Below are 12,199 nucleotides of genomic sequence, written 5' to 3' on the forward strand. Positions count from 1 at the left end.
CTAGATTCATACTTCGACTCTTTTAATCTCAGCACCTTTTTCCCAAAATCCCTGGAAGAGGATCAAAGCGAGGATGCACCTTAACAGTGCAAAAACAGGCCTTTTTTCCAGTTAACGTCTTGGGAGCAGAAACATCATTTATTCTCTTTTCTTCTCAAAATATGATTACAACCACATCTTTCCCCCCCAAAAAAAGACAGTGCTTTATATTTTAAGAAATACATGAACAAGTATCATTTTAAGTTGATTATCCTGATTGTTGATTCATATAAGGTCCTCAGCTTTCCTAAACAGGAGCCTGTTATTCTGCCCTTTCTTTCAATGTACACCATCTTTTAACCCAACTTCTTTCTCGGCTTCTACTTATCTACCAGTCTGTCATTCCAGACCTAAAGTCAACAAACACACGTTTCTTTTCACTGATTCCTGGGTCTTTGGGGACAGATTCAAGTCTTCTCTCTTGTAGGCTGAACTCTCGAAGCCAAAAATACATACACAAAAATTGCACACCTGCCTGTGCTGTGCACAGCAAGCTCGCCGGTGCAGCCAGGAGTGCTTTGTTGTTGTTATTCTACTCCAGACCATTATGAGGGCCCTAATTCCTATGACATGATTATCCAGGTACCAAAACCCATTTGTCACCTGCAGCAGAAAATTGAGTTAATGCACAACTAAAGGCAACCAGGACTGTGTAATATCAACTTGATTACATCAAACTAGTTCCAAACCTAATTCCGCTGGATGACACTGCGTGGAGCTTGTCATCTCCAATCATTAAAGCTGTCAGGAATCCATCAGGTTTACAGCTAATTAGGTGAACACTAATGAAGCTAGCAAAACAACTTTGCTTTTTCTTCTTTTCTTTCTTTTTTTTATGGCTGAGCGGACCTTCCCATTTGGAGGAGGAGGAGGAGATAGAGAGAGAAAGAGACAGAGAATGGGGTAGATAGGTAGGAAGATAAATGAATAGATATTTCCAAGAATATTTTTCCAGCTTGCTGGAAGTCTGAATTTCCTGAAGGCTGAATCAACATGAATGTCTGGATGTGTTTGTGTGAGCTTTCTCTCCAACACATGTAAACCCTCCCCCCCACACATTATTTGCTCTGTCTGTACAAAACAGTAAATTTTGTGTGTGCTTTTTCTCCAACACATGTAAACCCACACACTCACACATTATTTGCTCTATCACTACAAAGGAAAAAAATTATCAACCCTCCAAATGCACCCCACGAGCAGCCGTGAATCTTACAACTTTCAGCTATGAAATCAAATATAGGTGTGGGTGGGTATCTCTGTGTGTGTGTCTGTGTACAGACGTCGTTTGCAGTATATTAATATTAGTGAACACCATTAACTTCACACTCATTTGTGCCTCTCATAGCAGCTGTACTTTCCCCACCCTAAATAAGCAGAGTTTCCAATTCTTCTCTCCAGCACTCCGTAAGACCATCAACCAAAGGCATTATTTTGATCAAGGAAAAGCAAACTGAATGTAGGAGAAAGAATGAAAGCATTCACTCTGCCAACATCGGATTGACCATTAAGCTATTGATAAATGTGTCTGTCAGAAGAGAGACAATTAAATCAAATATGAAACAAAGTCATTTTGACGGGAAGTTTTGATAGAGAAGGTCTGTTCTTCTATCTCCTATTAAAGCGACCTATAATTTTTTCTTCCTTTTTTTTAGCAAATGAATTTTCTTCACTAACTCGAGATATTTGGTTTATAGAAATATAAAAACAGATATATGCACTCTGTTAGGACATCTGAAGAAGAAAAGAAAAGCTCCAGGCTAGATTTGATCATTGTTTTAAAGTAATTTAGCATGTTGGCCAAACAGGCTTGCATTTTATTTAGCCTACCTGCTCCCTAAAAAAAAAAAAAGATACTTTTTCTCAATAAGGCACACACAGAACTGACTCATACCCAGTTCTGGGTTGAAAAGAAAAGAGAAAGTAAACTGTCACAAGCAAACCACACATCCATCCATGCCCCAAAGTACAACACAATAATCACACCATCCCCATTCACTCCAACCTCAAAGCCTATGGACTAGAAACTTTTCGTACCTGTTTAGTGTGACTTTCACAGTTGGTTCAACCTGAAGAATAAGACCTAATTTCATCTTGAAATGGCCCACAGTTTGCAAGATGGCCTTTTCATTGTAGTAAAATGTTTTTTTTTAAAAAAGTAAAATTCCATTTCATAAAATGGAACTGCAAATCTATTTCAAAGCAAAACTCACATTCAACCAGAAAGTATTTTCATGATGAAGTATGTATGTGTGTGCATTTCTTTTCACACACTATACAGGAAAACTTCTAAACTTTCCAGATGTTTAAACGATGCTCAACAGAGGGGGTGGGGGATGAGAGGAGAAATCTCTTAATTTTTTTTGGTGGGGGGAGGCAAAGGAAACCTGATCTGGGGAGAAATAAGTTACAGTGGTAAAGTCCTGGCCCTATTAGATATACAAATAATTTCTTAGAAAATTTGCCACCTCCCTAAGTTGCATTCTTGCAGGTCAAGATATTTCCTAGAAGATACTGTAAAATATGCCAATAACTAAGAGTCCCTCCCCAGACCATCCTCTTGGTAGCCCAACTCCTTGTAAAACCTGAGGCCCACAGAACACACTCTATGTGGCAGAGGTGAACCCCTCACCGCCCCAACAAAAGTTATGCTGACCCTGCTTCAAAGGCCACACATCTGACGTCATATGGAGTCACTGTTACCATGGCAAGTGATTTCTCGAGGTTTATGGGGAATGAATGAAAAGCAAGCAGAAGATCAACCCTCAATCAGCCCATCAAATCCAGGAAGGCAAACAGGCCAACAAATTGGTGTCATAGATGCTGTTGTGGCCCACCTGAGTTACAGATGACTGCCAATAAAATGTACTTTGCTTTTGAAAAGAGGGGAAGGAAGGAAGGAAGGAAGGAAGGAAGGAAGGAAGGAAGGAAGGAAGGAAGGAAGGAAGGAAGGGAGGAAGGAAGGAAGTCAAGCTGCAAAAGAAGGGGATCTAGAATCATAGCTCTGACAGTTTAATCTCAGGTTTGGCCAATATAGCCCTACCCCAAAAAGTGTTAAGTTGTGTGATGGGAGGAGGAACAAAGGAAGAAGGGAAAAAAAACAATAAAATACTGGAAGTATAAAAGGAAAGGCAAAAAAAAAGCCATTATTGCCTGTCATCATCTGACAAAACACAGGATCTTTTTGCTCTCATTTCCTGTTAATGCCTCACTCTTGGAAAGGAAGGGGATGAGGATGGTCTTGTGCTGCTGTCCTTCAGCCCACCCTTATCCCTTCAGAAAGAACCAGAACCAAAAAAAAAAAAAAAAAAAAAAACCTTGAACGGAGGAATGCACACCATCACCCCACTCCACCCCACCCCCCCAAACCTCCACTGGCCAGAGGAGACAAGCCAAATAGCTCCACCATCCTTTCTTTGCAGGACTGGGGAGGGGGGGGGAGAAGGACCCTGGAAAGAGGGAGAGAAGCACACATGGAGGGGACAGGGGGACTGTAAAGCGCTCCTGAAGATCTGGAGCCAAAAGGCTTCCTCCTTAAAATCCAAAGTCCCGCAAAGAACTCCAAACAGGAGGGGGGGGGGTCTTTCCTAAGAGCCCCACTCCTCCTCCTTCCCCTGCTTTCCTTCCTCTAAAACGGAAAAAGCCACCTCGAAGGGTCGGGCCAGTAAAGAAGAGGCAAAGAAAGCGGAGGGAGGAGGAGGAGGTGAGAAGACCGTGCCAGGAAGAAAACCGGAGGTGCTTCTCCGGCTCCAGACTCCCCTCTTCCCAAAGGGAGCCGGGGCAGGGGAGGGGGGAGCGGGCAGGAGAGAAGGACACCCTCTCCCTCCCCGGCCGAAGCGCCCGACGAGTCCGCTTCTCGTACCTGCTGCGCGCCGGGGCGCTTGCTGTTTCCTCCTGGGCATCTTGCCTGGCCGCGTCCGCCGGCAGCGCCTGGAGGAGACGGGGGGGCTGGCGGCGTCTCCGGGCTGGCAGGGCTGGCAAGGCGACGGGCTTCAGGGCGCCCCCTCCCCTCCCCAGCCCGCTGGAGCCACTCCAGGCTGGGCTGCGAGGCTGACGGGGCTCTTGCTGCTGCTGCTGCTGCGGCTGTTGCTTTTGTGTTGTTGTTGTTGTTGTTGTTGTTGCTCTGCTGCTGCTGCTGCTGCTGCTGCTGCTGCTGCTGCTGCTACCGCCGCCGCCGCCGCCGGGCATGCACGCTGGGGTGGAAGAGGAGGAGACGGAGGCGGAGGCAAGGCGCGAAAGCAGGGCGCAAGGACTGCCCCGATCGCGGCGGCGGCGGCGGCGAGGCGGCGGGGGCTGCTGCAAGCGGCGGCGGCGGCTGCGGGCGGGACGGCCGAGTTTGACAGGTCGCCCCGCGGCCAGGAGGAGGCGGAGAAGCCCCCCGACGAGCGGGAGGGCTGGGCAGGCAGCTCCCGCGCCTCTCGGGCCTCCTCCGGCTCTCGGGAGCCCTCACGGCATCCGCTTGGCGCGGCTCCCCGGGCGCGCGTGTCTCCTTCGCCCTCGCGGCGCTCGGCTGGCGCGCTCCAGGAGCCCGAGGCGTCGTGGCCGCGGCGGAGGCTCCGCTTCCCGGCTGCCGGCGGCTGGTCCCCTCCGGCGGCGGCGGCGGCGCCGGCTCCGGCAACAGGCAGGGCTGGAAGGGAAAGGAGAGCAGCGCGGCGTGACTCCCGGCTGGGAAGGAAGCGCGAGAAGCCGGGCGCCGCCGCCGCCACCGCCGCTGGTGCTGCTGGTGCCGCCGCGCCTTCCCTCTTTGCAGCTCGCCCGGCAGCCGCCCGGGAGCGCCCGGGGGAGGAGGGGGAGGCAGCGGGAAGGGGGGGGGCGGGCCAGGCGGCAGAGGGGCATCCGGATCCCCCCCTTCCCAAGTTCAGAGCCGGGAAAAGGAGGAGGGGCGAGGGAGGGAGGGAGGCGGGGCTTGGCTCTTCTGCCAGAAACTCCCCGCGCCAACCTAGCGCCATTCTGGACGCCTCCTCCCCCCCTCCCCAGGCTCCAAGCTTCCCGGGACTGGGAACCAAGGAAGTTTGTGGTTTTTTTGGCATGCTTCTCCCCCCCACCACCCACCCACCCACCCACACACACACCGCCTTTCCAGCAAGGGAGGGGGAGAGGCTTCCCCGGAAACCGAGGTCTGCCCTTCTGCAGCATCTGAAGGAGGGGTGGGCTCGCCCCGTCCGCAAGAAGCGGGGGTCTCGCTTAGGGAGCCACTGAATGGCCGAGGAGGAACAGCCCCCCCCCCGGCCCCTTCTCTGCAGGTGAGACCCAAACTTTGCGGCTTTGCTGGCCCATGTTGCGATTGTGGAACCGGGGAGGGGGCAGGGGGAGAGGAGAAGGGAAGGGCAGCTAGTATCCCCACTTGGATCTAAACTCAGTTTGGGACATCTCCGGGTTTTTTTTTTTTTTCTAACCCACGCGGGGAAATGATCGCGCCAGCTCGCTCTCGCTTGGGGGATGAGCCGCCCAAGAAGTTCAAAGAAAAGAGCCGCTTTCCCCTTTTTTCCCGAAAGCGCGGGTCCCTGGTTCTCTCTTGCAATGGGGGGGGGGAGATGCATAGAAATATCTCCGGGAAAGCGCTCTTCATCCTGGGCTCCAAAGATGCTCGGAGCGCTCCTTTTCCACGAGTGGGTGAGTGGGAAAGACTACTTCCCCAGAATGAAAGAAGCGGCGCTCCCTTCTTCAACAAGGAAAGAGACCTTCCTCCCCCCACCTCCCCCCCCCAAAAAAAGATTTTTAAGTAAAGCTTTTCTCTGCCAAATCCTGCCGCGGACTTCCACCGGTTCGGCTCTTGACAGCCGATCTGTCAAAATCAAACGGGAGCCGGGAAACAAACCATCAGCTTGCCAGTGCCGCTGGGGATGGGGGGATTGGGGGGGGTGGATTGCTTTGCACGTAGATAGAACAGGCCCAGCTAAGCTAAAGCGCCACCTGCACCACCCCCCACCCCGCGTCTCCCTTCTGGAACTTTTCTCTCTCCTTTAAAAAAAAGGAAGCCTTTGGGAAGTCGCTGCGCCCAGGGGAGGGGGACAGTCCCGCGGACTCCAACTTGGGGGGGGGGAAGTGGGGAGCGGGTAAGTTCCAGTCCGCAAGACGGGGAAGGAGGGGGGGGCCTTTGCCCTATAAGCCCTCTTCCCCACTGAAAGAAACTCCAATACATCTTCTCCATCCGAGAATTCGGGAGCCTGGACTAACTTGAGAACGGGAGGGGGGGGGGGAAATCTTCCTTTTTAAGTGACTGCGTAAATTCCTTCACTTGTCCCCAAAGAAACCTTCCGCATTGGATAGGGGCGCCTGGGGACATCCCGTTTTGCTAAGGGAGGGGCCTCGAGACACCAAGCGCCGAGAACTACTCCTAATGGCACTTTGTTTGCTGCAAAACGCACCGAGCGACCCCAAGGAAGACCCAAAGCCTCCATGCACTCAGCGAGGGGGGGGAATCACACCCACTTTTCTCCTCTCTCTCTCTCTCTCTCTCTCTCTCCCCCGCTCCCAGCATCACTTACCAGTGCGTGCCTTAAAGCTGGTGGGAGATTTTTCAACCGGTCGCCGCTGCCCAGCCAAGATTTCCGGCTCGGAATCGGATTTTTTTTTTTTTTTTTTTTTTGCAGCCAAGCTTCGGGATCCTAAGTTTCACGTTTCCGTGCCTATCATCTTCTTCCCCCCAGGAAATCTTTAAAACAGCGGGGAGAAGGGAAGAGGAGAAGAGGAGAGGAGGGGGGGGGGAGGAAAGAAAGAAAGAAAGAAATCAAGAGAAGACCAAGAAGGGCTAAATGTAGTCCATGGCCAAAGAAGAACGTGCGCTAAGTTTGAGCTTTCCTACCCCTTTCAGCCAAACGTACTTTTTTTTTCCTTTTTTAAAACAAACAAACAAACAAAAACCAAATCGAGAAGCGGTAGCTGGTCGCTCCCCCCTCCCTCCCCTCTTCCTCGTCCAAGTTCATTGGCGGCGAGGAGAGCTGAAGGGAGAGAGAGAGAGAAGAAAAAAAAAGGACGGGGGTGGGAAACCCCTCCTCGCTTTGCCAACGAGCGCTTGGCGAATCGATGCGCTGCGCGTTTGATTGGGTCTCCCTGGCTTGCAAAATAAGGTACGGCAAAAACGGGGGGGGGGGAGAGAGAGAGAGAGAGAACGCGGGGGGGGGGCTAGAAGGAGAAGAGGCTGGTCTCTTAACTGTGTCTCAAGTGCTTTATGAACGTGGATCAGAAGGTAGAGCCAAGCACCCACTCGAGTGCCAATTGCACCCCCGCGCGCGCTCTCTCTCCCCCCCCCCGCCCCTGCCTCCCCTCCTCCCCCCCCCTTTTTTTTCTTTGTGTAGCTGAGCGATATTTAATAACAGACCAGCAAATCACGGCCCCGCGCCTTTAAGACCCAGCTGCTCCCTGACTTAAGAGAAAGTGCAGGAAACGCCAATAGTAAATAATTCTCTCTCTCTCTCTCTCTCTCTCTCTCTCTCTCTCTCTCTCTCTTGAAAGTGGGGAGGGGGGAGAGAACAAAGTGGTCTCACTTTCAAGGTAAGACTTTTAATGCGCGAGCGAAGGCTCTTTCGTCAGGGCACTCGCTCAAAAATGCCAGTCCACCTAGTTCTTTTTAACCTGCCTCTTCAAAAATCGAGGTTCCGGAGGGGGGCTTTTTTTTTCCTCGCGTGGAAAGGGGGGGGGAACACAACAGGACACTTTGATTTCTCCCCCTTTCCATCACCATAGTTCCCTCCCTCCCCCCCCCCAAAAAAAACCAAGGGAACCGGCCGTTAGCATGAAACACCTCCGCCTCCCCTCCAACACATCAAGTTCTTTGAAGTCCTGGGAAATCGCAGCAGAAAACCTGCGAAAGTGAGGTTTTTCTCTTGATTTCCACGCTTCCTCCCACGCTTCGGCGGCCGGATTTCCCCCGCGCTTCCATTTACCGGCTCGGGTTTGCGATATCTTCTCCCTCTGCTTGGTGCAGGACCTAGCCCACCCCCAATAAGATTAGAGCCCTTTAAGCTGCCCCCACCTAGCCACCCCCCCCCCAAAGTTATTTCTACGGCAGCTGGGCAAATCGGCGGGCGCGTGTGTTTGCAGGCAAAAAGCCACTTTCCTACACCCGGAAAAAGTGTTTTTTTCTCTGCCTCCCACCGCTTCTCGCTCCGCTCTGGCTTCGCCTGCTGCTAGATCCGCCCCAACATCTGTCCATCTCTCCACTGGCGCCTCCATCAGCGTCCTCCGGAATGTGCTTTCTCGCAACGCCGGCAGGACGCGGACCGGGGCAATGCGCACCAAGAATTTACGTCCTAAACAGCTCAGCTGCGAAGGAGGTGGGGGACCAATCGCCAGAATTATTACTTCTTTTTTTAAAGAATGGGAAACAAAAGTATTTGCTAGGAGGGAAAAGCGAGGGGGGGGGAGAAAAGAAAGAGACGACCCCCCCTCCTCCATCAGCTTTGGAAGACTTGGGCAACAATTTCAAATGAGCGCCTTCCTGTCTTTTTCCATCCTTGAAAAGGAAGGAAGGAAGGAAGGGAAGGAAGGAAGGAAGGGAAGGAAGGAAGGAAGGAAGGAAGGTAGGTAGGTCTAAAGCTGAAGGAGGAAATTAATTACTTATAGAACTGGATGCCCTCCGGGTAATCTTCACTCTGTCACAAAGGTGGAGCTTGCAGGGTGTGTGTCTGTTGGGGGGGGGGTTGGGGGAGGGGGTTGAATTTGTAACGCGGAGCATGAAGTTTTTAAAATAGATCAATGACGCCGTGGGAACTCAGCAAGAATAGAAGCAAGTGACAAGTCTTAGGCCAAAAAAAAAACCCCAAACCCCCAAAAAACGCGTAATGCGCGTCTCTCTTTTGAAGGCAATTTATATGCAAAAAAAAAAAAGGCTACGCCTACGGTTCCTGGCGGTGGCGGGTTCAAAATCAGGCAGGGCGTGATTTCAAGACGGGGAGTAATCGACGGAGGGCGAGTTTTTGGCTAAGAGGGGGCAATTAGCCTCGCTCTCACCCTTTCACCTTTCACCAAAGGACGCGCCAGTTTCCTCTGAACTGGCATCAGCCTTGGGAAACCCTCTTTATAATATATATATATATATATATATATATATATATATATATATATATCTATATATATATATAATATATTATATACAATATATATACACATACACACACACACACACACACACACACACACACACACACTTTCCTCTGTATTTTTTTTAGCACGCAGCCATCCAGGCTTGGCAGAGGCAGGCAAAAAAAAAAAGTTTGCCCAACAAAGGGAAAGGGGAGCGAGAGAACGGAAGGAAGGAAGGCTTACAGAGGCTTCTCTGCTTCGCCGGCCTAACCTCTTATTAGTCCGGGGTTGCTAAATGAAAAATGCCCAGATTTTAGTTAGGTGCCGCTTGAGTAGAATTCACTTTCCCCTCCCTCCCTCCCTCCCTCCCTCGCCGCAGAAGTAGGCACGTCTGCTTGGCACTGGGTATAATTTGGCGCCGTTATTAGCCATCTGATAGCTTGGAAAGGAAAGAGAGAAGAAAACTGAGCCCCCACCCCCGTTTTCTCTCCTCCACCCTCCCACCCTCCTCGTAACCCTACTGGACTTTAATTTAATGCTGGGGACAGGGTCTCTAGGGAACGCGTGTTCGTAGCTTCTTTTATAACTTATATCCACGGCTTGGGAAATAAATCCTATAAATGACGTGGGGGGCGGGGAGGGAGGGGGAGGCATCGGATGGGAAGTTTGGATTTTTATTTGGAGGAAGGGAACTGGAAGTTGGGGGGGGCTTGACCGCCCTCTGAAAAAAATAGGACAGGGGGTTCGTTGTTGCGGGGAAGATGTCGCTATGAGGGAGGGGGCGGCGAGGGAACCAGCCCCACTGCACTTTTTCTTTCCAAGGGGCTTCGGTGGGAACAGACGGGGGGGGGGTATGTCTTTTAATGATAGAGGCGTTCCGGCAGTTTTCTAATAAAATTCCTCTGAATTCCGCGACAGGCCCCCGTTAGGATTCATGATTTCTAATTTATAGGAGAAGCTTAAAAAGTCAAACCTGTGCCTATCCTTCGTGCAGCTGTGCGCGCGTACATACGCAGGCCAAGGCTTTTTTTTTTTTTCCTCCCCTTATATCTCTTCTCCGGCCTTCTCTAATGATCGAATAATAATAATAATAATCATAATTTCAGCCTAAGGAACTGACTGGGTTTTAAAAAGCTGATTGTGGTTAGCATTTTGACTCTAGCAGCCTTGCCTGTCGTAAGGAAGGCAAGGGGTGGAAATTAAGGCAGCGGCTAATCGCAAGAGAGGGCGAGAGAGTGTCAAGGAGGTGCTCAGATTTGAGGACGAATTTGTTATGTGTGGTTGGCACTGCAGGTGCCAGAATCTCACCCATTCCTTAAAGGTACAGAATTCCAGGAGCGAGTCTGGAAGAGCCGAGCACAGACACGTGGCCACTGGCCTTTTCCCTTTCCTGACTTCTGACTGACCGAATTTCCTTCTTCTTCTTCTTCTTCCCAACCCCCCCCCCCCATAAATCCCTAAATCATTCAGATGGATGAAAATGCACCTTGAAGACCCCCACCCCACCCCAGTCCTTTCCGGCTCTTCCCCCCCCCCTCCGCTGAAGACGCGAAGAAGTTCAACCAAGAAACGGGCGATCTCGAAGGCCTTGCAAAGTTGAGTCTAAGAAAGGGCGCAAAGCAGGCAGCGCGGAGAACCGACGCCTCCAGTTTAGGAAAGGGGCCGGCACGCACCGAAGGGAAAGGAAAAGATGCTGGAAAAGACGCGTCGTCGGAAAAGAGCAGAGCTGCTGCGGTCTCAAGAAGACGAGTGGATTGAACGGAAGGCGCTAAACTCCTAATCAGAAAATCGAGCGACGTCCCACGCTATGAACGAACAACAGCGATTGTCGTTCTTTGGTTGCGAGCGTGAGATTGTAGCCCCGAGCAATTCTTCTCCAGCAACTTCCTTCCTTTTTTTTTTTTTTTTTTCCTTTGGGAAGCAATTGGTTTGACGCACGCCAAAAGAAATTGTAATTCTCTTCTAAGAAGGCCAAAATAAATATTGGGTTGCTTGTTCCTTCTCTAGCAGCTATCTGATCTTAGGGTGATGGAGGTTAGTAAGAAAAAACAACCCACACACATACACACAATAACACTCGCACGGCTCTTCACGCCTCTTCAGGAAAAATAAACTCTTGAAGAAAAGGGAGAGAGAAGACTTGCCCTAATTATTCTGAAAGGACAGGGGAGACCAGAGACACCTTGAAAACTTCACAAAAAAAAATTGTATTAGAAGGGGGAAACCCTTCCAAAACTGTAAATATTTTTCAAGCTCTCCTGATTGCGATGCGTTTCGGATTAAGAAGAATCTTCGTATGTAAATTGTTTTAGTAAACGGACGCCCACGGCCTCAAAGTTTTGCTTTCCTTGATTCCAGGAGCGTCGCTCCTACAAACCAGATGTTTTGTCAGCCGATTCCCCAAAGGACACTTAAAGGGTCGGACGAGAAAGGAGCGATAGGGAAGAAATATCAGGTTCCAGAATACTTCGGCAGTTGTTTTTTTTTTTTTTCCCAAAAAAATTATCCCCATTTTAATTAGCAATTAAGGAGGAGGAAGGGTCGCAGAGGGATCCCCTCCGCGGAAGGGCTGCGACCGCGTCGCTCTTGAGACTTTGATCAATTCTTTAACCGGAGCGCGCGCGCACACATATAGTCCCCCCCCTTTGATGTTCATCAAAGAATTCAACTGCGGATAAAAAAAAAAAATTAAAAGCTCTTCCTGATTTAGTTTTTGTCAACGAGAACTGAAGCTTTTCCAAGTGGAAGCTTCGAAGATAGATAGATAGATAGATAGATAGATAGATAGATAGATAGATAGATAGATAGATAGATAGATAGATAGATAGATAGATAGATAGATAGATAGATAGATAGATAGATAGATAGATAGAATATTCTTATATTCAGTTTTTGTGCTGAATCTCTTCATTTCCACCACTTCCTTTTTGGTCTGAACCGAAACCAACGCTTCCGTCAATCCCCCAAATTTGCCTTTATCTTTCTAGAGCAAAGCCACCATCCCGATCCAGCCCTATGCTGCTATCTACGTGGCTTGTTTTGCTTTCATGTGTCTCCAGACCCACATGCGGGCACACCGTCGCTGAAGCTCACTAACGGCCCTTCTGGCCAATACGTGCGTTTCTTTGCTCTAGGAAGC

The 12,199-nt window shown here is 50.1% G+C and overlaps 1 protein-coding gene and 1 long non-coding RNA gene across 2 annotated transcripts in view; one reads left to right on the plus strand and one right to left on the minus strand.

Moving 5' to 3' along the window:
* TSHZ3 (teashirt zinc finger homeobox 3) overlaps positions 1–7,095 on the minus strand; it is a 92,048-nt gene extending 84,953 nt beyond the window's left edge. The window contains exons 1-2 of the mRNA XM_039327591.1: positions 6,525–7,095; positions 3,899–4,663 (exon numbers count right to left, since the gene is read on the minus strand). Of these exons, the coding sequence (XP_039183525.1) occupies positions 3,899–3,938 (40 nt within the window). The 5' untranslated portion in view covers positions 3,939–4,663; positions 6,525–7,095. The remainder of the gene's footprint in view (positions 1–3,898; positions 4,664–6,524) is intronic.
* On the plus strand, positions 5,104–11,057 carry LOC120300985. Its single transcript, XR_005554799.1, has 2 exons — positions 5,104–5,279; positions 10,531–11,057. It is a non-coding gene; the product is annotated as an uncharacterized LOC120300985 (long non-coding RNA).
* The last annotated feature ends 1,142 nt before the right edge of the window (positions 11,058–12,199 follow it).

This window comes from Crotalus tigris, unplaced genomic scaffold (genome assembly GCF_016545835.1).
Source record: "Crotalus tigris isolate CLP2741 ecotype Arizona unplaced genomic scaffold, ASM1654583v1 scf7180000024362.2655971311:6658466, whole genome shotgun sequence".
NCBI lineage: Eukaryota > Metazoa > Chordata > Lepidosauria > Squamata > Viperidae > Crotalus > Crotalus tigris.